The following is a 24,442-nucleotide window of genomic DNA, read 5'->3' as shown; positions in this document are numbered from 1 at the left end:
TTTCCAGCTAATGATTTTTTACTATGGTCAGGCAATTCTATTTAATGACCCACACGTGTGGTCATTTTACAATCCCAATCAGTATAAAAAGCCTTACCGCACAGCAAGGAGGGGAACACAGACGCAGGCTGCAGAAGCTGGCTGAGAGAAGCTGGCTGGAGAAAGCGACACAGGAGCCGTGTCGAGCAGGAGAGAGGGACGCAGTGGTAGAGGCTGGCCTCAAGAGGGTCTGGAAGTCCTGCACGCCCACCTCGTCGGGGGCACGCAGCAGGAGCTGTGGGGCGCCAAAGGACTCCAGTCACCGCAAGAGACCAGGAGAGTGCCCGGTGCTCTTGATGACCTTTGCGAAGGAAGAGCAGAGTTACTGGAAGCCGAAAAACAGTGCGAGGAGCAGAGGGAAGCCGAAGGGGGCTGCCATGTGGAGCCGGGTGAGTGGAAACAGGGAAACACACTTACCGGGAGCTTGAAACATGCACTCTTTAATAATGAACACATTGAAAGTTGTTAAAAGCACCTTTGAATGCTGAAAATTGTGCTTTTGAAAATCGAAAAAAACTGAACATTGGTAGTAGCACTTTTGAAGGCTGAAACAGATACTTGCCAAGAGAATACCAAGAAGGGTATGAGAGAAAGAAATCAAGTATTGGGTAAAGCTAAAAGAGTTCAAGGCACAGCAGGTTAAGGGAAAACCTGTGTTGGCAAGAGCCAGAAGAAAACAGAGAGTGTAACAAAGTGCATGGTGGCCAAACAAGCCACGGTTAAGTGTTGGAAGAGTGTAACACTGATGAAAGAAGCAAGTTTCACCGTCAAAAGCCAGCAATGGACAATTATTATTAATAATAATGCATGTAATAATTTAATTAATAATATTAAAATTAATAATTATTGTTGAATTGTTGATGCAAAGGAAACCAGAAGGGGTATCAGTTGCGTGACCTGCAATGGGTGGACCGTGTGGTCCGACAACTGCTCCTAGAACAAGTGCTCTCCCATTATAGAAAGAGCCAATGTAAGTATCCATAAAAAGCTTGTGTTTTGCAACAGTCGCTTACATGATTTTGAAGTCAAGAAACAAGACTTATTTTTGTGATCCCATGAAAAGTATTAATGGCAAGAGAGCTGGGAAGCGTCCCAAGCAATTGTTTTGTTTTGAAAAGCTGCAAGATTATAACTCTTGGGGAACGGAACCTGATATCTTGTGAACTGTTTTGAACTTGGGGAAGGGGAAGCTGATAACAAGCCAGGAGCTGGAAGAAGCTCAGAACTTTATTTCGAACACTATTTCTTTTGATTCTGACATCCCTACACATTGTATACAGTTAGTTTTGAGGGCAAGTATGGGTTCTGGACATAGTCTGTTATTTGATCTGGACGTTCTGAAGCAGACTATCCTTAGTTTTCTTTAGCAAGGAAAATCCCACCTTAGCATTGGGCAAGTTGGGCCTTACTCCATTCTGCATTTTAAGTTACATAACACTTTTGAGTACACATTTGAATCTTTGGCCTTAAGCCCATCAGCATAAGCTTTTTTGTTGGAGGGAGAGGAAGAGAAAGGAAGATGGAGAGAGGTGCAAGATATGAGTCTGGTAGAGTACGCCTATGGAGTGGATCTGTATTGATCCCCAAGAGATCCTAAAGAATTCTCTCATTGTAACACCAGCAGGCGATCAATTATGAAATCTAGATTCAGGCGGTAGAAAGGGGGAGAAAAAAACCCCACAATGTTTCTTGGCTAAAAATACTGCAAGTGGACTTCTCATGCATTTCTGGACATTATTTGAAGAGGTTAAACAGGTCCTGTACATGAAACTGGGCTTGAATTTCAGTGTTTTTTGCTGCAAGATTAACTAGAGAGGAAGCGCAAAGCGCACGAGAGGTGTTTTACAGTAAAAGCGCACGCTGAGCCGCAGAGTGCTGAAAAAGCTCACACATTAATTTGCCATTTTAGTCTTTTCTAAAAATACAGGGGGTATTCTTTGCTAGTGTAAAAAGGCCCTTAGAACCAGGACATTAAAAGGCTTTTTCGGCATAAACTGCTGAGGAATGGATTAAAAATTGAATTTGTAAAAAAGTCAAACGCGTACATTAGATATACGAAAACACTCTAGAAGACTGAAGGCAGAGTTTTTTTTTTTTATAAATGTGTATGGAAATGTTTCAGCACTGAGATGTAATTATGGGGCAACAATGCAGGTCACCCGGCATGTATTATTGCATGGTTTTGTTTGTACTAGCTTAGAATAAAGGCCCCAATGTATTTTTCCTTTAAATAATAATCCAGGCATTGGTAACCGCAAGCTAAATGCTCCAGTACGGAATTGGGAGGTTAAACACACAGACCTACGCATAGACCTACGCATTCTTGTCAATGGCGACTGCACAACATTGGCTAATCTGTTGTCATTGTTCAATGTGAATGTGTGTATGTATGATAATGGGTCTTGTACCGCGCACTGCCACCATTTGCCTGGTCTCTTACCGCTCTGGCGGATCTGCAATGGAAAGAGGGTTGTAGGTTTTTTTTGTTTGTTAGTGGGGTGTGTTGGCGAGGTGTTCGTGTGCAATTAAAAGCTGTTACATTCTTGATCTAAAAGTGCTGTAAAAATGGATACTTTATAAATGACTTATCTGAAAAGGTTCCCTACACCTGTATCAGGTAAATGAAAGACTAATTATAGTGTCTGGTTTTGGCATCAACCAGTTCTGCCCGTTTCCATAGAATCAGATGTGAAACTGACGTGGCTGATGTCAGGGCATAACTCGCGGGGCGGCTCGGTGTTGGATGCGGGTGACACCAAGCAGAGGAGAAATCTGGAAATGTCTTAAAGAAGAAGACACGTTAAAATAATAGCGGTGTAGTGGGCCTGTGGTAGCAAGTGCTACCCATGGAATCTGACTGGCCACCCCATTATCCTAAACTATGATCATTATCTGTGTGCACGCTCATACTTCATGCCACCCCTGCATAAGTCAGTGCCCCACTTTGGCCACCCCAACCAAGATTGACTTTGCCCCCATCACCGGCAATAACACATGTCTGCTGCACACCGACTATGTATCGATGAGGGAGAGTAGGAGTGAAGAGCGGGGGTTCCACTGGGATAAAGAAAAGTAGCTCAAAAAACGTGACCCACATTCACAATTTGCCAATTATAACTTCTTTAAACAAACTGTTCAAAGAACACTAGGGGTGTATTTGTGTGTGAATTTACTTATACACAGGAAAAAAAGAAAGAAAAGGGGGATATGTGAGGAATTCGACCATCCACATGGTGGGGTTGCGCACACTTGGGCTTTCCTGAAATTTTACACGAAGTGGAACGATGGTAGATCAACCTCTGGAAAATGTGTGGGGCTAATCTGCACATATTTTCCTATGCTCACCACGCAGCATACACATAGACCTGTGTACTCTGGGTGGTCACAGCCTACAGGCCGAGTCCTCCCAGTCATATTTAGTTGGGATCTGACAGGATGAGTGCACAATGCATCTCAGAAGGGTGAAGGCCAAAACCTTCCTCCTGCCATGGCCAGCCTAATTAACTATCAAAGGCTCCATGGATCCGCCCTGTCTGTTTCCTTACCCTGTGCAGATGGTGTCAGCAAATAACATAATTAATATACTATACTTCAAACAGGCGCATATGGGACCTTGCTGCAGGGGCTAAAACAAAGTAGACCGGAAATCCCAACACCCCTATGCTATGCACTGTGTCAACCTGAAGCCAGCTCCTGCCTCTCAGTATCAAGGGCATTGACGTGTCATGTCTGGGACTTTACTGTAGTCACCCAAGCAGGGGACCCCATTCAGAAGGCCTAGCGGCAAAAGGTTTTGAAGCCCCGAGTTCATCACATTCCAGTTGTGTCCAACACATTTGTCACCAGGTCTTATGTTAAGAGGTTTTTTCATTTGTACCAGTTACCACCATAGAGTTCTACCAGCACTGCCGCTTGTACTGAGAGTGGCAAATTATGCTTCCGCCAGGGGTATCTGGACCTTGGTCAAAGAGAATAGAAAAGGGCAGTAGAGGATGAGGGCAAAGGGGGAGAACAGTTAGACATCGACAAAGGATTTGTACAGGTAAGTAGGGGCATGAGTGGTAGAGATGGACTTTGCAATAGTTTGAATGCTGGTAGGTCAGTGTCGAATGATCAAAGCCTAGCACTGATCAGAAGAGCCGTAATGCTTAATGCTCCTATCCACAAATGGCCATTTCTCATTGGAGGCACAAGAAATTGAGATTTCTTTGCAAGAAGCGGGCCAATTGGAAGATGCAGTGCATGGAGTGTGTCCTGCCCATTGAAAGAACTGGTGAGCACAGATGAATGCATGCCAAATGCTTTGGTGGGTGCAGGGAAGCCTTTACATACCCTGCCCTTGGCACTGCCCTGACCGCACTTTTTGGATCTCAATGCCTTGAATTGCGCCAGTCCGTGCCATCTTGCAGTCATTGTCGTAGGTCTGTCCGTTGTCTCCACACACTGAGTCCTTCCGTGGGGGGCAATTCTCTGGCCTTGAAAGCATATCTGCCCTGCGAGTCCGAGGATTCACCCGGCACACTCGGTTCAAGTCATTGAGCGCACTCTTGCACGGATCTGTGGAAAGCAGGAAAAAGCCTCTTTGGTTAAGGGGGGGCAATGAAGGGAAAAGGGAAACACATTGCATACCTTCACATACATGGACAGGTGCTGCTTGTACACAAAACGGATTGCCACCTCCAAACCCGTTTTACAGGAACCATCTTACATACGCAACCCTTACAACCTAGCCCGGCCCATTTTTTTTCCAGTCCTCAGGGTACTTTCAGATGCAAGTCTCCAAACCATTTACAGCAGGGGCCGCTACACAAGGATTCACAGCACCTGCCTTTCATAAGTCTTGCCCCATGCACAAGGACTGACCTTACCAGCTCCTTCCACAGGGGCGGCGCCACATGCAAGGGATTCTCTGCAGCAGAAGCTCATCTACAGGAGCCGCCTTGTGCAGAAGAACTCCCTCAGGCCCATTCTCTTCTTTGTTAAGTAACCCGAAATGTGGCCTTCGATTGTTTAAAAATGTAGTGTGGAGGAAATCAAAACTCACTTCTACCAGATTTTCAAAACTTTTTTGGGAGCAAGTGATCAGATACGCCAATGCATCCCGTCACGAGCGCCAGAAAAAAGGAGTAGTCCAATCCACATGGGGCATCTTAGATGTGTACATACTCCTCCTATGGCCACTGTCCCTAGTTTACAGATACTGCAAACAGGAAGAGAACATCTGTCTTAAACAAGTACACCCGTTTCTACAGCTGGAATAGTCCCCCCCCCCCCGCTATACCTGCCACTGCTGCTCATCGGCGTCAACGTAATGCATACCATAACCGGTGCTCGAACAGGCAAAAAACGGAAGCCACGACCCTCGTTATTTGTTCAAGACGATACTGGGTTTTTTTTGGTATAGGTGGTCTTTCATGGTTCAATTTGATGATTAGGATTTAGACTATGGGTGCTTTGATATAAAACAAAGGTCTGCAATCCACAGCTCTCCAGAGATTTATGGGCGACTTTCATGATACCCTGCCCATTGGTTATACTTGCTATGACTTATGGGAGTTGTAGTTCAAAACAACTGGAGAGTCAAGGATTGCCCCTCATTTAAAACAACAAAAGATGTTATCCGCATTATAAATGAATATAAATATTACTAATAGTATTGGGTATTCGATATGGTATGCATCGCGTTGGCACAGATGAATAGTGGTGGCAGTTATAGCTGGGGGACTAGTCCAGGGGTACAAACAGGTGTGTTTGTTTAAGACAGATTTTAACTTCCCGCTTGCAGCATCTGCAAACTATGGACCCTGTTAGTGGTCATACGAGGAGCATGTACACAGTTTGCGCTCATCCTTGGCAGAAGAGGCATGGAAGAATGCACCGTCACTTCCTCTTAATGACTGAATCACATGATCTAAAGGGGATTGCGCTCACCCCGAATTCCCTCCTCCAGGAATTCTTACCAAAATGGTCCAATGGGGGTGATCATATAGAAAGAATAATGTATTTTTAAATTAAAGGACTGGGCCTCAATACAACCATGAAAGATGTGCAGATAGCCTCGGCATAGGGTTTATCATGCTAACATCACAGCCACAGTGTTGCAAGATTTCCTGCGGGATGCAGCAAAACACCCTCATTACTCGAATGCTCGTCAACGCAGCTCACGAAGTGGCCTACTGGCCACAGCTGTCTGACATGATCTCAAGCTTGCATATTAGACCATGGGTAATCAGTGGTCTACACTCTATGAGCTCTGACCAGGCCTTGTGCGATAAAGAGCCTGCGCTAAATGGGATTCTAATCAAAACCTCTGACCACCTGTAGTCAGGAGCTCGGAGCAGAACCTCTAATCAGGAGCCTGTTTTACGTGTGCTTTGATTAGACCTTGTGTGATTAGGCGGCAGAGCTCCAGGACTCTGGCAAGAGCAGGCGTCACCCGGAGTCTGCACTTCATGCATTCTCACCAGATACAGCAAGAGCCGGAGCCTTTGCTATGTGGGCAGTGCCAAAACCTTGCATAATAAGGAGGCCATGATGCGTGGGTGATCAGACCCCTTTAGGTGAAAATCAGCTTGGTGCGTCTTTGAATCAGAAAAGAGAGACTGCCAGTCAACCAACCCACTGGAGGAAGACCTCAGAGTGAATCTCCCTGTAGAATTGGCAGAGAGACCATTCTAAATTGCAGGTTCCAAGTAGCATGCTTCTCACTTCCAGCACAATACTGCAGGAAGATTGTTCAAACGCCAGCAGTGAAAGGTTTAACATCTTTTCATTTTCAGTAAAGAAAATATTATCAATGTTGGTTTCCTTCTACTAAACTGATGTACTCTCCCAATCAAAGATGGGTTGTTTCCTTCAGTTTCCCCCCCTTTTGACAATAGTCAAAAAAATGACACCCTACAGTAAAAACAATGCCTTTTTTTATCATCCCTGTGCCGATTGCCTTTAAGACAAGACCTCAGCTGCAATAATGACAGTGCTGTTTCCCCTGTCGGCATATGCAATCTACACACATATCTATGATATATCATATTTAAAATGTAGGTAATCACAGGGGATTTATAATGTTCCTAAATGTCTTGTCCGAATCTGGTATCCCTTGTGAAGCACATGCAGGTGCTGACAGCTTATGCAATCCATCCCACCACTAACACCAAATGCAGTGTGTCCGACTGCTGACAAGATGGCATCCAGAGAGCACATGCATTGTATACTAGCTTATGCAATCCATCCCACCACTAACACCAAATGCAGTGTGTCCGACTGCTGACAAGATGGCATCCAGAGAGCACATGCATTGTATACTAGCTTATGCAATCCATCCCACCACTAACACCAAATGCAGTGTGTCCGACTGCTGACAAGATGGCATCCAGAGAGCACATGCATTGTATACTAGCTTATGCAATCCATCCCACCACTAACACCAAATGCAGTGTGTCCGACTGCTGACAAGATGGCATCCAGAGAGCACATGCATTGTATACTAGCTTATGCAATCCATCCCACCACTAACACCAAATGCAGTGTGTCCGACTGCTGACAAGATGGCATCCAGAGAGCACATGCATTGTATACTAGCTTATGCAATCCATCCCACCACTAACACCAAATGCAGTGTGTCCGACTGCTGACAAGATGGCATCCAGAGAGCACATGCATTGTATACTAGCTTATGCAATCCATCCCACCACTAACACCAAATGCAGTGTGTCCGACTGCTGACAAGATGGCATCCAGAGAGCACATGCATTGTATACTAGCTTATGCAATCCATCCCACCACTAACACCACATGCAGTGTGTCCGACTGCTGACAAGATGGCATCCAGAGAGCACATGCATTGTATACTAGTTTTGACACAATATGAAATGCATCAACTACTGACACCTTCCTCTTCGGTACCATAGACTAGACTGCACCTTCTTTTCAGAAATGCAGTAACGTTTTAGGATTCGCTTTTACAATGGCCGCTATTCAATTGTATAAATGGTAGAATCATTCTGCTTTCTTATCTGCTGCTCCCAAGCTACTGTGGTGAATACCACAAAATCAAACTACCGTAATGTTCAGCCGTGGATTTGTGTGAACAGATGCCCAATGTAATCGCTTTATATTTGACATTGCTTCGTAAAAGGAAACCAGACCAACCTATCGATGTTAAGATCTGGTTATGAGATCAGTCCCCAGACTGTCACTTACCACAGGGCCCATCAAACTTCTTGTACAGGTTCTCCTGCTTGTCGCAGGCGTGCTTGTTCAGGTGGCATTCGTCACGGTAGTCCTTTCCGTCACTGCCGCAGACCATGTTCTCCGGCACACCGCTGCACGAGGAGGGGCAGATGCACTTGGCTGACTGGCCGTCAGAGGAGCGGGCACAGGTGCTGCCGAAGCTGCAGGTCACCTCTGCACAGGGATCCTTGGAGCCTGGTGGGAGAGAAATGAAAGCAGCAGGTTAATGGCAGCCACTGACATGGGTGTACCAGAGATCTCACTGCCACAGATTGTGCAGCCTCGTGCTGAGGCGACAGGCGCACCACAGGAGGACAGATCTGCCATGGAAATGACCATCAAGCACTTTATACGAAGCAGAATCAAACAGCCAAATAAAAACAACAAACAAAAGGAGTTGGGGAAAACACACATTCTGCATTAGTTAGGAGCACATTATGGGTTATGATTTTTCAAAATTGGGCCAGGGGAATTGTGGGTGCAAATATAAAGAGTTGCTGAAGCATACGATTATGGACTGTGTGTTGGCAGCATGGCGAGTACACAAACACAGCCTGTGTGCCGCACAGCTTTTCTTTGGAGCCTTAGCGCTTCTACTGGGTTTATCCGGTCCACTATTGGTATTGGTGGGCTATTAAGCTGTGTGAAGGTGTTGATGCTGGCAGTCCAAACTGGTGTGCTGATAAAGCAGAGTGTAGGTTTGAAAGGTGAAATGGCAGTGGGCGTTTCACTTTAGGACAAAGTTGCATTGGCAAAGCTGTGTGGTGGATTATTTTAAACACCGGCTGCATGCATTTCCTCTGCTGTGAACTTGCCCAACCTATCTGCCTCCTACAAAATACTGCCCGAGCATTCCCACCTCCCACCCAAATGCAGAACCCGGTGCTCGATAAACGGAGTAGGAGCTACATAAGCCGAGAGCATAAGGAGGGCATAAGCGCAACTTGATCTTTCACAATCCCTCTGGAGCTTACATACCAATCATCCAGGCCCTCCCCAGGCAAGAGGGCCGTCTCCTACAATGGTAGCCAGAACCAGAGAAGAGGGCGCCATCCTCTGGAACAGCGGGGCAAGCCTGCTACTGCGCACCACAGATGCAGCAGGACTTTCTCCCAATAGACCAGGACAGCCTGCTTCATGTATCCGTTGAACCATACATCAGCTGCTCACATATCGAGTGCACCCAAGTACCTTATAACACTACTCTCTCCACTGACTCCGACTGCTGTCCCAGAGGGCGTTCAACCCGCTAGCGCTTTGAGGTCATACCAATGATATATAAAGCGCTATATACATGTCAAATAACATACAGACGGGCCAACCATGTCCTGAAGCATCCAGGAACAAACGTCCACTCATGGCCATTTTATGTACCAGCATCCAGTGAACTGGCAGCAGGGCTATATCCCTTACTGTAGAGGCCAGTCCTGCGACACCGAGGGACTCGACAGAAGGTGATTTGTCCTGCAACAATCAGGGTCCGCTTTTGTATCATCTGCTGCGACAGGCAGAGACGTCTTTATGGGAATGCAAAAGGAGCACGTGCCCCAGGCTCTCACCCGGGGGGGGGGGGGGTGCCCCCACATGGCTGCCTGATTGAAGGCAGTCAGTCCCCATTTCTTTACATGCTAAAATAACGCATGCCATTATGTTTCATGGGGCGCTGCTGAGGCGCCAAACCTGCTGCCAGGCTGTTGCTAATACGTACATCCTGCTTGGGTCAATTAATCCTGTGTTTTTTGTGTTCACTGCAGTACACACAGTTTGTCCATTCATGATAGCAGAACTCCTGTAGTATGTTCACCCTGCTGTAACCACGAGCCATACCAAAAGTTGAAATTTGTATTGATCAATTTAAGTTCAGTGACTGCTCAGAAGGTAGCTCAGTTTGTTAGGTACTGGTTACAGAGATCTGTGTTCATATGCCGGATCATAGTACCACATTCCAGCAAGGCTACTCAGCCTTTCCTATGTCTGAGGTGGATAACTTGTATGTATAAATACTTTTGTGATGGTAACACTTCCTGGGTGCTACACAGCAACAAGTTAGTGCCAGCTATAAAAAGTAACAGAGCACCAGTGTGGTGCAGGTGTAGAGCTGTGTTCCTCTAAATGTGGGTTGTTAGAACTGGCAGCCAAACCCCAATGTGGAGCATACATTGTTAGTAGGGAGAGGTGATTAGGGAGTCGATCTTGGACTAAAGTGTTGAGGCTCATATCCTGGCTTTGCCAGCAGACAATGCAGTGATCCTGGACAAATCATCTGATGTCACTGTGTAACTGTGTAGTAGTGTGCTGTCTTCCGTGAAAAGGTTTGCCTTCTCACTTACTGGTGGCGCTGTTTAGCATATTGCCTGATCGTTCTTTTCATGTAGGCCATTTGAATCAAGGGGGTTATGGATAGAAGAGAGACAACCAAATGTCAGAGGCCTCTGGTGCACATATTATCAGGTCTGCTCAGTTGGCAAAGATTCTACTTTCCTATTGAATTTCTAATGTACATCTACACATCATAAAAATAAAAAAATAAAACAGTCCTCAATTCTGGTTCTTGTATACTTGCTTTGCGATAGCGAACGTGAAGCTAAAATCATGTCCTTTTGCATAAACTGCTTCTATAAAGTTTTCTTTTTAAATGTTATGTTTAGTTATCATACGATTTGTATTTTCCAAGTCAGTTTTTAAAACAATAGGGTATTATTTTAATTCATGATAGTGACATGTTCACAGATAATTGAGCCCTGCTCTATAATAAGAAACGGGACACAATGTGGTAGTGCAGGAGTTGCAGATTGGGCTCAAATCTGAGCTTCACCTTTTAACCAACATGCGGGATCCTGGGCAATGCTTGTACTCTTGTTTTGCCTAACCTGTCAAAATTGCCAGTCTGTAAACCTTTGAAAATGTTTAGCCCCTAAGAGTAATTACGAGAGTACGCTCTTGACACAAGTCTCACTCCTAGTTTAACTGGCTATAGTGTTGCACTGCATATAATAATAGTGGCCACTGATATATTGCACACGACAATGTAATGTGCTTCTTTGCTAACAGCAATGCGACTGGAAGACGATAGCTTTCAATTTATATCCACAATCTGCACACATGCTTGAGCACGTTTTTATTTGGTGAGACCGTTAATCGGAGTCTTTTCTCTATGCTGCGGTATAAGCATCTTTTGTCATACGGTTACTTACCTACCAGTGGCCTGCATCTTAGGGTGACCAGATTTTCAAAATGAAAAACTGGGACAGACACAGACAAAGAAGTAGGACTACAGTTTCAGGGTCAATAAAAACAAGAGAAGTGCACAAATACAAATGGGACGATAGTGAAACTGTAGTCCTACTTCTATATCGCTGGCCTGTCCGGCGAATGTTGGAGGCACAGAGCACTGTTTGGAGGCGGAAAGACGTAGAGGAAGGGGAGAAGGTATGGGAGGGGGGTCAAAGTGAGTGGGGAGAGCGATAGCTGGCTCGATGTCAGGATTTTTCAATCAGTTTGCCAAAAAAAACAGGACAGTATACAACTGACCCCAAAATCCCAGGACAGGGTTTTTAAAGTATCGGGACACAAGGACAAATACCGGGCTGGTTCTGGCAAAACCGGGACATCTGGTCACCCTACTGCACCAGGGGAGTTGCTAGGTCTGGAAAAGACCCGGGGCTAAGCTGATGTCGGTACTGTTGGGACTGGGGGCTAGCTAGTCTTTTGGCTGTAGCTCCTGAGATTCTATCCGGGCTACAACCAAAAGATCAGGGGCTATAGCCCCCTTAGCCCCCCCTAGCAACGCCCCTGTACTGCACTGTACCTTTCTTGTGGCTGCTATCATGGTTCAAACGTGTCCTGTACCGATGCTTGAACCCAAGTACTCTCGTTGTGGATTGTGCATGTCGCCCTTGAAATGCTGCTGGTTTACTATTCTGATTCCAGCAAGTCTGGAGAGGTTACTGGGGCTGGAGGCAGCACCATGCATATGTTAATTGCTGCAGGACAGAATATCAAGCTGTGCGTTGTGATCACGGTGATGGGGGCGTGACCAAAAATTATGGAGCCCACACTTTCTTTGGGTCAGATGGCCCAGCGACAGGCAAGATGGATCTGTTGACAGCCAGGCTGCGGGTTCACCACGGGTATTTCCGGCCACGTCCCGAGGGCCCGCGGCAGAGCGCTAATACACAGCCCAAGCAGCGCCCTAGAAAAAGGTCACGTTAATTTACTGGGAGAGGCACGGAGTCGAGGCTCTTCACCCGAGCGCCCGGCTCACAGCTGTTGCGTGCCAGGCTGCGAAAGGGCTTCATTAGCCCAACTCAGAGTCAGCCTGCGCTGAGACAGCAAGACGGGGGTGCCGCCGCACCCACATCCCCCCTCCTAACCTCAACAGTCTCCAAGGCAGCCTGGCCCAGCACCTGCCATGCGAGCAAGAAGCCGGCAACGATCGGACGTCACAACTGCCAGCTTTGATGCGCTATAGAAACAACGTCTAGGCGACGGGTAGCCATCCTGCCACCAGAGTCGCGACTGGCACACATAATAGGCCCGGGGATTAAAATAAATAAATAAATAAATAAAAAAGTGTCCCGCTTTAATTATTGAATAATTATTATTATTATTATTATTTTTTAAATCCCCAGGCCTATTATGTGTGCCAGCCACGACTGTTTATGGGGTTTCACGGCAAACTGCTGTACTACTACGTTGGGGCGAAATGCGAGGGAAACTGTGGGAAAGGGTGCATTCTGGTTGTGCTTTTTAAAATGCATTGGCCAGCTTACTTGCTTAAAACTAGCAGCTCATGTTGCAAACTAAGCAGTCGAACGGGTACAAAAGTGGCCCACGATAGCCCGATGGTCTGGCCCTTCGGCCATTGCCCTAGCCAGCCCAAGTCTGCCTCCCACTAAGCAGATGTTTTGGCCTACATCCCCCATGATCCCTCACCAGCGACTAGGATTGCTTGGTTTGATAGGAATTGTAGGCCGCAACACCTGGATGGGGACCGTGTGGCTAACCTCAGATCTAGCTAAGCTGGACTCTCTTTGCCCTACTTTCACAGAGGTGTTTAAAGGGTGAGGTCTTCATTCTACCCTTGCCCCCCTATGCCATGCCCTTTTTGTTTGGCAATATCTTCCTGCACCCCCATGGTGCCTCTAGCTGCAATGTGGATTCTGAGCTTTTGGCGAACCCTTTCACCTGTGGTCTTATTTCCCCCTCTTCAGCCAGCAGCCCTGCAACCAAGCCCACCATCCAATAAACCTAGTGATTTTAACAAACTTCTGCCCACTTAAAAATCCCTTTGTCACTCAGTTTTATTTTAATAAAAAATCCCCCAAGTCTGTAAGTGATGCTCTGCTCATTCTGGATTTTACTTCCTGTAATGTTGACCTCATGAAACCCACTTGGGGTGTCATTTCCCCTGTACCAATGTAGGACCACAAGTAACATAATGAAAAGTGATTTGAGCCGACGGACAACTTGGTATCTTTCTAAGTTTTCCAAATACTCTGAAGGCTTAAATATGCACTAGGTAGCGTAATGGGTTATTGCATTCACTCGCGATCAGCTTTAAAAACGAACATCCAGTTTCCCCAAACTTTTGCCACCCAGGTACCCTACCTGCAGAACAAGCTCTCGGGGGCCCCTGCAGACCCCAAAAAACAAACATCACCATCAGACGAGCAACTGCGTAGCTGCACCGACATTTTAGACACATTTTGATGTGTGTGTGGGGTAAAAGAATCAGAAAGGGGAGGGCAGAGGCCCCTTCCAATCTCACCCGGGTCCTGACAGTCAGTGCTGGAAATGGGAAAATGTGCTGGGGAGACACTTGGACGGTCAGAGTCGTGGGGAGGAGCCGGGGGCGTGGTCTCAGGCCAGGTCACGCATTACAATACAGTATCTCTTCATAGAACCCAATCCTGGCGATTTGCATAAAAGCAAAGAGCATTATGGGAACATAAGTATGTACAGAATTTTACATTGAAACAGGTTTTATTCAGTAAGAAACCCCTTTGACCAAAAAATGGAAGTTGGGCTCTGCCGTTTTAATTGGTCACACTAAGAAAAAAATGTCTACATTGCAGGACATATATACCAGTCTGGACAGCTATAACAAGGATGTGAGGCTTTGGCCGTTTCTGTATTGAGTTGTGCAGTTTGCTCGTGCATGTGATAACTCTGCGTCAGGACAGATCTCGCTGGGAGCATCCTGTTCTGAAGCAGAGTTGTCACACACAAAAGCAACCCGCGCTTCATCGAGCAGACAGCTTTCAGAAGACACAGCAGAGTCCTCTGAAAGCCACCTGCTCGTTGATGCGCGGGTGTGAGTGTCGTGGGCAAGCCCCGGGGTCTGGGGACAGGGCTTCAAGACATGTTTTGCCAGAGCCCCGCTCCGTCATGTTCCGGCCCATTTCCCGCACTGTTGGCAGTACTCGTCAGGATGATGCACCTTCCTTGCTGGCTGATGGGAATTCGCAGAGCGGATCCAGAGGCTCAGCGTAGCCGGAGGCTCGGCAGCGCTACAGAGTTAGGTTAGTGGCACACGCTTAATTAGGTGAGCGGCAGGCAGGGTTCTATTGGCAAGGTCACTCAGTGAGAAAAATAATTCAAAAAAAGGTTGCAGTTTTGAGGCACAGGTGGCTTGGCTGTTTCGAGGCACAAACTATTTTTATTACATTATCTTCTCACCTACACAATATAGCACACGAAGGTTAGCCAGCGAGTATGTGGTTTTCCGATCAGTGCTCTGTACCAATTTTTAGATGGTTTACATTTTACTGTTGTGTACCCAATTTAGGCATTTCTCCCACTTCCCAGGCACCTCAAATCTGGGTGTTTTTGCATTTACAGTTGTGTCCCTAATTTAGGCATTTTCCATCTAGCCGGGTACCTCAAATATAGGTGATTTCCATTTACTGTTGTATCTTCAATTTAGGCGTTTTCTCCCATTGCGGTTTCGTCCTACTCAAGGTGTGTCCCCCCTAGCACCGTGTCCCAACTCTAGATGTTTCCCCACGACCACTGTGTCTCCAATCTAGGCGTTTGCCCACTACTCCTCTGTCCCAATCCTAGGTGTTGTCCCACTACTGCTGTATTCTTACCAAAAGGGTCTCCACCACTGCAATGGATAGTTAGCCGCATAGTCCAAATCTCCCGGCCCGCAGCCAACCCAGTGCCCCTCAATAGGCAATGAATGAAACTATGCCCCATAGCCACCCCAAAGCCCTCCGCCCCAGTTAGCCCCACTCAGAGGTGTTTAACTTTGTTTTCACCATATCCAACGCAAAACCCAAACACCCAAAGTTAGCCAGAAGAGCACCGTGCTAGTCACCAATTGGAAAGCCTCGGTACAGGACAGAGCTGAGCCCTACAACAACAACCAGAGCATCACACACCCGGACCACGCTAATCCACCCCAAAAGACAACAAAAACACAAGAAGCCACAATGTTAAACCGGTAAATGAACAAACCAGAAGGGTTCAGGGCCCTGGTTCCACAACCATACCAACCACAAGCAACAACAAACTAAACCACAAACATTGAAGAATCAATCCCAGGGACCAGGAAGTGAAGACGCACTACCAGCAACAAACCCATAGACAAGAAGTGAAACAAATACAGGCCCCATTGGCACACCAAACGCAGCACAACAAATAATAAACCAGCCCAACCCAGAGAACACCATGGATAATACTCCAAAAAGAATCAGGGACAAACTTTAATTCATTACCTTCAACACACCTTACATCAGCAAAGACTGGAGCAATGGACAGGCACCAACACAATTCTCCAACTGGAATGAACCAAAACCAAACAACCCTGCAATTAATCTAATCAGACTACTCGACGAAGAGATTGACCACGAAAGAACAACTCCTCCCAACAGGCACAACCAGGAGAGAACCACCAGCAACGGAATCCCAACCAACAACATACCAAGCCGAATGGACAAAAGAATACGCAACAGCCCACAAGGGAAATGAAACAAACTACACTGCAGCCTGTTTAACGTTTAATTCATGGCAAAACACAGAAATCCATGACCTACTAAGCGAAGGAGGCACAGATAGGCTCTTTCTTACAGAAACCTGGTTATCTGACAACTACGAAGCCATCGCAAACAAAGCCATACCTTACAATTTCAAATACCCAATAACAGAGAAAACCAAAGAGGAGGCAAAATCGCAATTATACACAAAGAGCGCATCCGAGCCGCACCACTCACCTCAATCGACGTTGAAGAGTGAATCCCTCCTCATGAAGATCAAACTCAATGACAAAACCAAACACAGTGTTCCTCCTGATCTACAGACCACCGTCCTACCAACCAAACTTCGTGACAAAGCTAGCCGCCTCCATCACCATTTTATCAACCTACCACAACAACATAGTTATACTGGGAGACTTCAACATTTGGTTCAAAAGAGAAACCCAAACCTCGGCTAACTCACTCCTGGAAACACTGCACTTCAAGCAAATAGTAAATGGATCCACCCACAATGCCGGACACACCCACAATGCAATTTTCTGCAGAGAAAGACTATGCATGTCCATGCAACCTACACCAATGGTATGGAGCGACCATTACCTGATACCATTCTACATCGAACTCCAAATCCGCCTACTGGCTGGAAAGGAAATACTTCACACTAGCAAGAAAAGAAACTGGAAGAACCTAGACCTGGAGTTCTAAACAAACTTACTAGACTCAACCCAACCAAGCACCACAGTGCCAACCGAAACAACCCCAGATGTAGTGGAAAACGCACAACACAACATTTAGATAACTGCCCCCAAAATTATTCACAGAAGAGCAGAAAACTAAAAAAACAAACAAATGCAAAATGGAAAAAACATGGAGAGAACAGTACAACCGACAGGACAAAATAAAAAACCAAAGGCAGCTCAAACTATACAAATCAACAGTACTCAAAGGAACAAAAAAAAAAATATATATATATATATATATTACACCACAAGAACTGAATCGGCAAACTATCCACAGAAAGAACTCTACAGAATCAAAGATAAAAAAACTCATCCTGCAAGAAAGCAGTCATCTCAACACAAGCACCATGTGACAGCATCACCAACCACTTAAGATCAAAAATTGAAACTATCCAACAGACCATCAACACAACCCGCTTTAATACAATCCCAACCGCTGAACCACAGGCCAACAGACTACAGCAAGACTCACCTGCCTAGAACCAATCACTGAAGAAATCTTCAGCACACTGATCAAGGACACCAAGCTTGCAGGATCTCCAAGGGACCCCTGACCCCCCCCCTCCCGACATCTTCAAAGAAATCCTTAACCACAGAACCCGAGCGACACTTCCAGAACCTAATGTACCGGTCACTCAAAACAGGAATCGTACCAACCGCCTTAAAATCAGTATACATCAAACCACTGGTAAAAAAGGAATCAGAGCAGAAGACCCAAGCATCTACAGACAGATATCCAACTTGCCCTACCCAGTGAAGATCCTGGAGAACCAGGTTTACAAAATCATACTCAAATACATCAAAACAAACAGAATACTTGACTGGTCACAAGTCGGCTTCAGGCCAATGAGATTAACAGAATCAGTGCTCCTATCAATATGGGAACAAACCGAAAATAAATGCAGACAATGGTGCCCAATCGGTCCCAATACTATTGGGTATATCTGCAGCTTTTGACACAATCAGCCACGCAACATTAATAATAAGACTGATAGAATGTGGCATACAGGAGTCCGCCCTAAGGTGGCCTACCTCAATCCTCACAAATCAAACCAAAAGAACCTACTTACCGCTGCTCATCTCAAACACCAACAACATCTCCTGCAGAGTTCCACAGAGATCCAGCATCTCTCCCCTGCTTTTCAACATCTACACGCACCATCTGATGAAAATCATTCGAACCCACGGACTAACTGCCTGCAAATACGCAGATGACACAACCGATTGTGACGACGACCACGACCAAGGAACAAAACTGCCTCACAGACATCTACAACTGGTTGACAACGAAGCAACCTCAAACTGAACCTGGCAAAAACAGAAATAATGTTCTCACCCACAGAAAACAACACAACTAACCGACAACTGGACTGGCCAGCCGGCACGGGAAAACAACCGCAGACTTCCAACGTAGTGTATAACCTTGGAACACTCATGGACAATGGACTATCCCTGGAACCGTAAATCAACACAATCAGTAAAGTGCTTCTACCTCCTTAGACTACTCTGAGAACTGCACCCATACCCCTCCTTTCCTTACAGAACCCTTACAATCATATCCCTAATACTAACGAGAATTGACTGCAAACAGCCTCTACCTAGGAACGCCGGAAAGATTCACCAAGCAGCCAGAGATAACGGCAGCAAAATCAAAGAGGACCAGAACACCACAACGCCCATCAACCCCAGCAGTCCCCAACAACTGGATCAACGTAGAGATGGCCACCCAATCAACAGACAGATTTAGGGATAACACCAATGTGGAATATATGCACCAAGGAAAACTCAGACAGGTAAAGCATTAAAGCCTTAGCATCACCCAACTTGCCCGCCCACCCAACAAGGGACACCTGGTCAAGCACCACTTCCTCAATTTACTAGACCACCAGCTACACACCCATTCAGCAACCGACTGCACAACAGGTCCACACCCAACTGCGACGACTAACCCGGACGAGTAATCAGGAACACACTAGGTACAACCAATCCTCTGCCACCAAACCCACACGGGAAGTCAGCCTCAAAACCTGGAGAGGAGGCGAGACTGGCCGACGAACCACAACCAAGAACGTTGGTAGATACCATCAAGCAGCAACCAAAGACTTACGCCAGAGCCACGTGAGCACCTGGAGACTGCCATTGGGTGGTAGCGGTGTGCAGTATAAGACAACATAACAATTTATTTTTTGGAATATAGGTGTGGATAGGCGAGAATGGCCTAAGGGAGAGGGTAGGAGGTGAATACAGAAAGGGCAAAGGGGCAGTGCCAGGAAGGAATGTTTTAGTAAATAGTATAGAAAGGGCCAGAACAATAATGTTGTGTTAAATAGGTTTTATGCAGCCCCCATTATGGTGCAGAGGCTTCTCAGGATGGCGGCATATTGTGTCCTCCGTGGGGCAGAATCAAACCGTGGTCTGAGGTGGAAAGGAAATGAGTAAATAGGGTTAGACTATAAAACCGGCAGGAGTAGGGTATGTTATGTTAAAGGTGTGCACCGTCACCAACGGAATTGGTCCCCAGGCGCCTAGCAAGACAAACACACACAGAAAAATATGGGGAGGGGCTGAAGGGCAGGTGGTACCCTGGTTGAAGGAGATTAGCAAAATAAGAGGAGGCTGTTCGGTGACCCCATATGGCCCATGTTAACAGGTACTTCGCTACCTCAGCAGAACAGTTTCAGCGGTGAGCTAGTAGGAGTAATGACTTTTGGGTATCCCCGAGAAGGAAACGGTCACAAACGATTAGGGGCGAGTGGGTGGGAGGGACAGGTGATACCCCAGCAGAGACTGGGTTAGCAGGAAAAGGAACAATATCTGTGAGGAAAAGTGGTCCATATAGAAAAGGCAGCTTGAACACAGTACAGGATGGAGTTTAGATGTGTTTAGGCCTACAATTCATGGCCAAGGCTACAGATTTAAGCATCCAAGAGCCTCATGGGAACAGGCCGTGAGCAAGTGTTGTACCCAGGAAAAGAATGGCATATAAAACGATTAAACCAGCAAATTACACTGGCTGAGATTTGAGGGGTGGTTCGGGGAAGCAAAAGGGATAGAGATGCAGCCCTATGAAGAATAATAGGACATGGCCTAGTTTGGACCACCAGAAAGGCTTTGGTGAAAAAGGTGTAACATAATGACTACTGCTCTGCTAGAGTACAGGGATGAGCTATGGATAATGCTCCTACTCTGCCCCACGACTACTACTAAACCAGCAGTGATCCCAGTCAAAGGTAAAATAGGAACATCGACAGGTATACTTCTTTCACCTATTTAAGGTAGCATGAGCCGAGGGCAGCCTATACTCTTGAGTGATGTGAGCCAGCACAGAAGGATACCAAACAAGAACAGTACTGTGGTAGCAAAAAAGCAATGTCCAACCAAGGTCTTATGCTTGTTCTTCTTTAAATGAGTGACGTTCTGAGTCAGTGGGTCCCAATTGATCACAAGCGTCGAGACAAGTCAGTGCGATACAATCCAGCTATATGGTGCAGTCCTGTAGCAATGAGCGTCTCAAATTGGGTGAAGAAACCAGGCAGAAGATGATTTGAGTCGGCGACTCCAATTGGTAGAGCCGGTTCAAAGATGTCCAATGATGCAATGTGATTTTTCACTAGTAATCAGCTTGGAAACAGCTGGAGTGAAGCCAGTCGATGTGTAGAGTCAATGGCTTGACAGTGGATTGAAAAGCAGCGAGTGCCATTATCAGCTCCGGGTGCTTGCGGCTGCTCGAAAATCATCTCTAAGCAGTTGAGTTGGCTCGAAACCGATCCGAAGCTGTTTCTTAACTTCTGGGTGATGGGGTCTACATCCATTTTAGAGGTCTCTGCCTTTACCTCTACGGAGGAGAACTTTGGAGCCCCCTGTAATGCCAAAGTTCTAGATGTAATCCTTTTTCAGATGTCTCACAAGGACTGCACAGGGGTTTGGTTCCCCCCGCCCTCCTACACCCCATTAAATAGGCAATATTCTACAGCAGATTGTTTCTGTTCCAGTATTCTGTAAGGTACCCAATCCTGGCTGCTGTTTCAGAAGGTTCTGCCTGGTGAGGTCATGCCAGAGTGCTTTATCTTCAGGACGTGGGGAGGGCGGTATAGTAAGTTTGGGAGCCCTATGAGAATCCAAGAGAGTTGGACCCTTCTGCGGACGGATGCTTCACTGCTAGCAACCAACTCTCCACCCTTCTCCTGTCCTCTTACAACAAAGAGTCTCTAATTATTACCACCCTGGTATGATTTCCCTTGGCCTGGTGGAGCCTGTCCTTTGAAGCATTGGGCCGGTCCCACGGCTAAGGGCAGATGGGTGCAGTCTCTCTGGCTCTAGTAAGATGAAGTGGGGTGTGGGCTCAACCTCCACCTGACTATAGTAAACAAAGGAATACGTTCAAGATAACATGCCAGCTAAACTCGAGTTAAAGGGAGGTCAGCTGGAGAGCAGGCCATGGCTGGGCTGTAGGTGGGCTGAGCCTAGCCAGGTCCGAACCCTGGCAGGCTCCCAAAACTGACCGCGAGTGGGGGTGCGGACGGGTCTCCCTTTGTCCTTTTGGCACGGGGACTGAGCGATTGATTTGCAAGCTCTATGAAGCATTAAGGAAACAGAGACATTGTCCTGCTCTCAAGCAGTGCAGCCTAAGACTCATAATCTGACACTGTTCAAAAAAGTATAAGTCTAGTGATTTAGAGACATTTTACTGTTAGGGTGAGTGTTGTAAAACATTAAGTGAGCACAGAGCCCGGTGTGCATTACATGCTCAGGAAGGTTTCCGTTTACATCACTATTTCAGACGAATTTCACATATAAAATCTTGTGGTCATTCTTATGTTCCCAAAATGCCCTTTCACTTTATGTACATTGTGCTAGGCCCTGGTTGGTTTTCAGAACACGTGCACTTCATACTGACTTTGCAATATTTCCCTTTGGGGCACAATAACGGCACAATGTTTATATACACCATTCTCTGGGCCCGAAAAAGGTTCCATTCACCCAGTGGAGTAACTTTGCTGGAAATGTTGTGGGGAGAGAGACGCGGGGGGTGAGGCATGACATCAAAATGAAAGGGCTCCTGCCACATGAGTGGGACAAAATGTTGTGCCACAAAAGTTGGGGGTGGGGGGACATACACCCTTGTGCCCCCCGCAACCCCTTTTGAAATCATACCCATGCATTCACTGATCGGGTTTAGATTTATTCAACTTTTACATATCTTTTTTTTTTGTTATAAAGTCTGAATAGTGAACAGTGTTTCTAAATTTTCATTTTGTGCATTACTTGTTCATGTGGGTCACCCACACTATTTAAGGAGATGTGCTTTGCCCATGGCCCGCTACCATAAAACGAGCAGGAATGGCCAGACAGATTTTTGTAGAAGACATGCAGAGTCCCTGGATAAGCTTGTTCACCCGTACCCCACATTCAAGGCGAACTTTGAACCTTAAACTCTCACTTCATCCTCTTACCCATCTGCTCATCTTCTCCCGACTCCTTTTCCGCCACAAACTGGGGTCTGGATACCCTGGACGGGGGCACACTTCGCCAGCCTGCAAACCAGCCAGGGATTTTGAGACCACTATAGCAGGGATTTGGCACATGACTGTAGCATAACCACAGACACGCTCTGGGTTTCGGGTGCTTCCCATGAGGCATAGCCAAAGTGCTTATTTTGTAAAAAAAACAAATGCCAAGGCCCAAATATTTTCTAACACTCCTTTGACATTGCGGGTGGGCACCACAGCTGCCCTCACCCATAGCTGCTCCCCACAATGCAGACATATTTGGGGTTACACTACAGCTTGCACCTGCTCATTGTGATTGATGGATGCACCGCCTTTCACCACTTCATAATTAAAGTGAGTCTGAGACAATAAGTGCCAGGGTACAAAAATAAGTGCCAGTGCTGAGCCCTGGCAAACACCCGCACAAATTAAGCGCTGCATAGACAAACTCACCACAGGGGCCCTTGCTGATGACTTTCATTCTCCGCTGCTGGTTGCACTGGGCCTTCTCCAGTTCGCATTCATTGCTGTAAGTGGAGTAGTCGGAGCCACAGACTGGGGCCACCACGGCGGGGCAGGTGCTCTTCTTACAGACGCATGTGGCTTGTGACAAATCTGTGGCACTCCGTTCACACACCGCGCCAAAACCACACAGCATCCCACGGCACACTAGAGACAAGGAAACAGAAAAAAACAAGTTATGTTACAATGTGTTTCAGCGGTTGCTCGTTAAGTGCTCGACACAGCGGTAAACAACCCACCCAGAGTCTTGTATGTGTAGAAAATCTTTACAGACGAAAGTTTGCATCCAGGGTGGACTTTGACCACTGGGATCAGGGATACTAGGCAAAGAGGGATCAGCAAACACCAGAAACCACTTTAAATCAGAAATTTAACCTAGTGAAGATCTGCCCAACATTATCCATTCGGGAAAGCAAGTCCAGTCTTGGTTTTAACTTTGCATTCTGGGACCTAGTCCTGGATTTCCCCATTGTAAATGCAGGACTAGAAGTCACAGAATGCAAAGTTAAAACCAGGACTGGACTAGCGTTTCCTTAATGGAATTGTGGAATTGATGATGTTGGTCTGTCTGGGGCAAGATCATACCACCAGGAGAAGCAGCACTGATTTGAGGTGCACTGGCTGAGCGCTGTGAGCGCAAGCAATAATACAGGATTGAGGCAGGCTTGGACAGGCCGATAGGGCAATGCCTGAACCAAAAATGCAAAATGGTTATGTTACTTTGCATTTATATAGCGCCTTATGTACCATTGTTATGGTCTGAAGGTGCTGGTAGGTTGAACGCCCTTGGGAACCGAAGTTCAAGTCAGTAAAGAGAGTAGAGAGAGTCAAAGGTGCGTGTGAGCACCTGGATGTGTGTGCAGCTGGTGTGGCAATCGTGTGATCGCTGCTTCTTGTGGTAGGTGTGGTGGCTGAGAGATCAAGAGTATGTGTTTGTTCTGGCAGGATTTATGCAGAACGATTGTGGCTGCCTTAGGCCTGAGGAGAACGCCTGGCTGGAGGGGCGGTGTAACCAGCAGTGTTTAGTTAGAGTAATGGGGAGTATGAGGCAGATGTTGGTATGAGAACAGCTATACCGAATGGTGTCATAGAATCTCTGTGTTCTAGTTGAATGGTGGTGTAAAGAAGAGAGTAAGCGTGGTGATTGTGATATGATGGGTTACATGCTCTTTCAAACGTTCCATGCACTCCAAACCATTCCATGTAAATAGCGCAATTCTATGCGCTCCAATCTGTTCCATGCACTCCAGTCCGCTCCACGCACTCCAGTCCGCTCCATGATCCAATGGTAGTGTGGGCACTTTTTTTGGTCAAAGTGGGCCACTTTTCTGGCCAATTTGATGAGTTACTTCACTATGCGACTAGTAGTTTTGACCACTGTTGCTGAACAAATTACATTTTTATCAAACCCCCCCGCCCCCTTGGATACTATTCAAAC

General features: G+C 46.5%; 1 protein-coding gene across 7 annotated transcripts in view; it reads right to left on the bottom strand.

Moving 5' to 3' along the window:
* The window catches only part of AGRN (agrin), an 835,885-nt gene that overhangs the window by 218,706 nt on the left and 592,737 nt on the right, over positions 1-24,442 (bottom strand). For all 7 annotated transcript variants that reach the window (XM_069610068.1, XM_069610071.1, XM_069610069.1 and 4 more), the window contains 3 exons: positions 22,936-23,151; positions 8,242-8,466; positions 4,372-4,596 (listed from right to left, as the gene is read on the bottom strand). In XM_069610068.1, coding sequence (XP_069466169.1) covers positions 4,372-4,596; positions 8,242-8,466; positions 22,936-23,151 — 666 coding nt within the window. The remainder of the gene's footprint in view (positions 1-4,371; positions 4,597-8,241; positions 8,467-22,935; positions 23,152-24,442) is intronic.

This window comes from Ambystoma mexicanum, chromosome 8, assembly GCF_040938575.1.
Source record: "Ambystoma mexicanum isolate Mex_15411 chromosome 8, UKY_AmexF1_1, whole genome shotgun sequence".
Classification (NCBI taxonomy): Eukaryota; Metazoa; Chordata; class Amphibia; order Caudata; family Ambystomatidae; genus Ambystoma; species Ambystoma mexicanum.
This window is presented reverse-complemented; position numbering and strand designations above follow the sequence as displayed.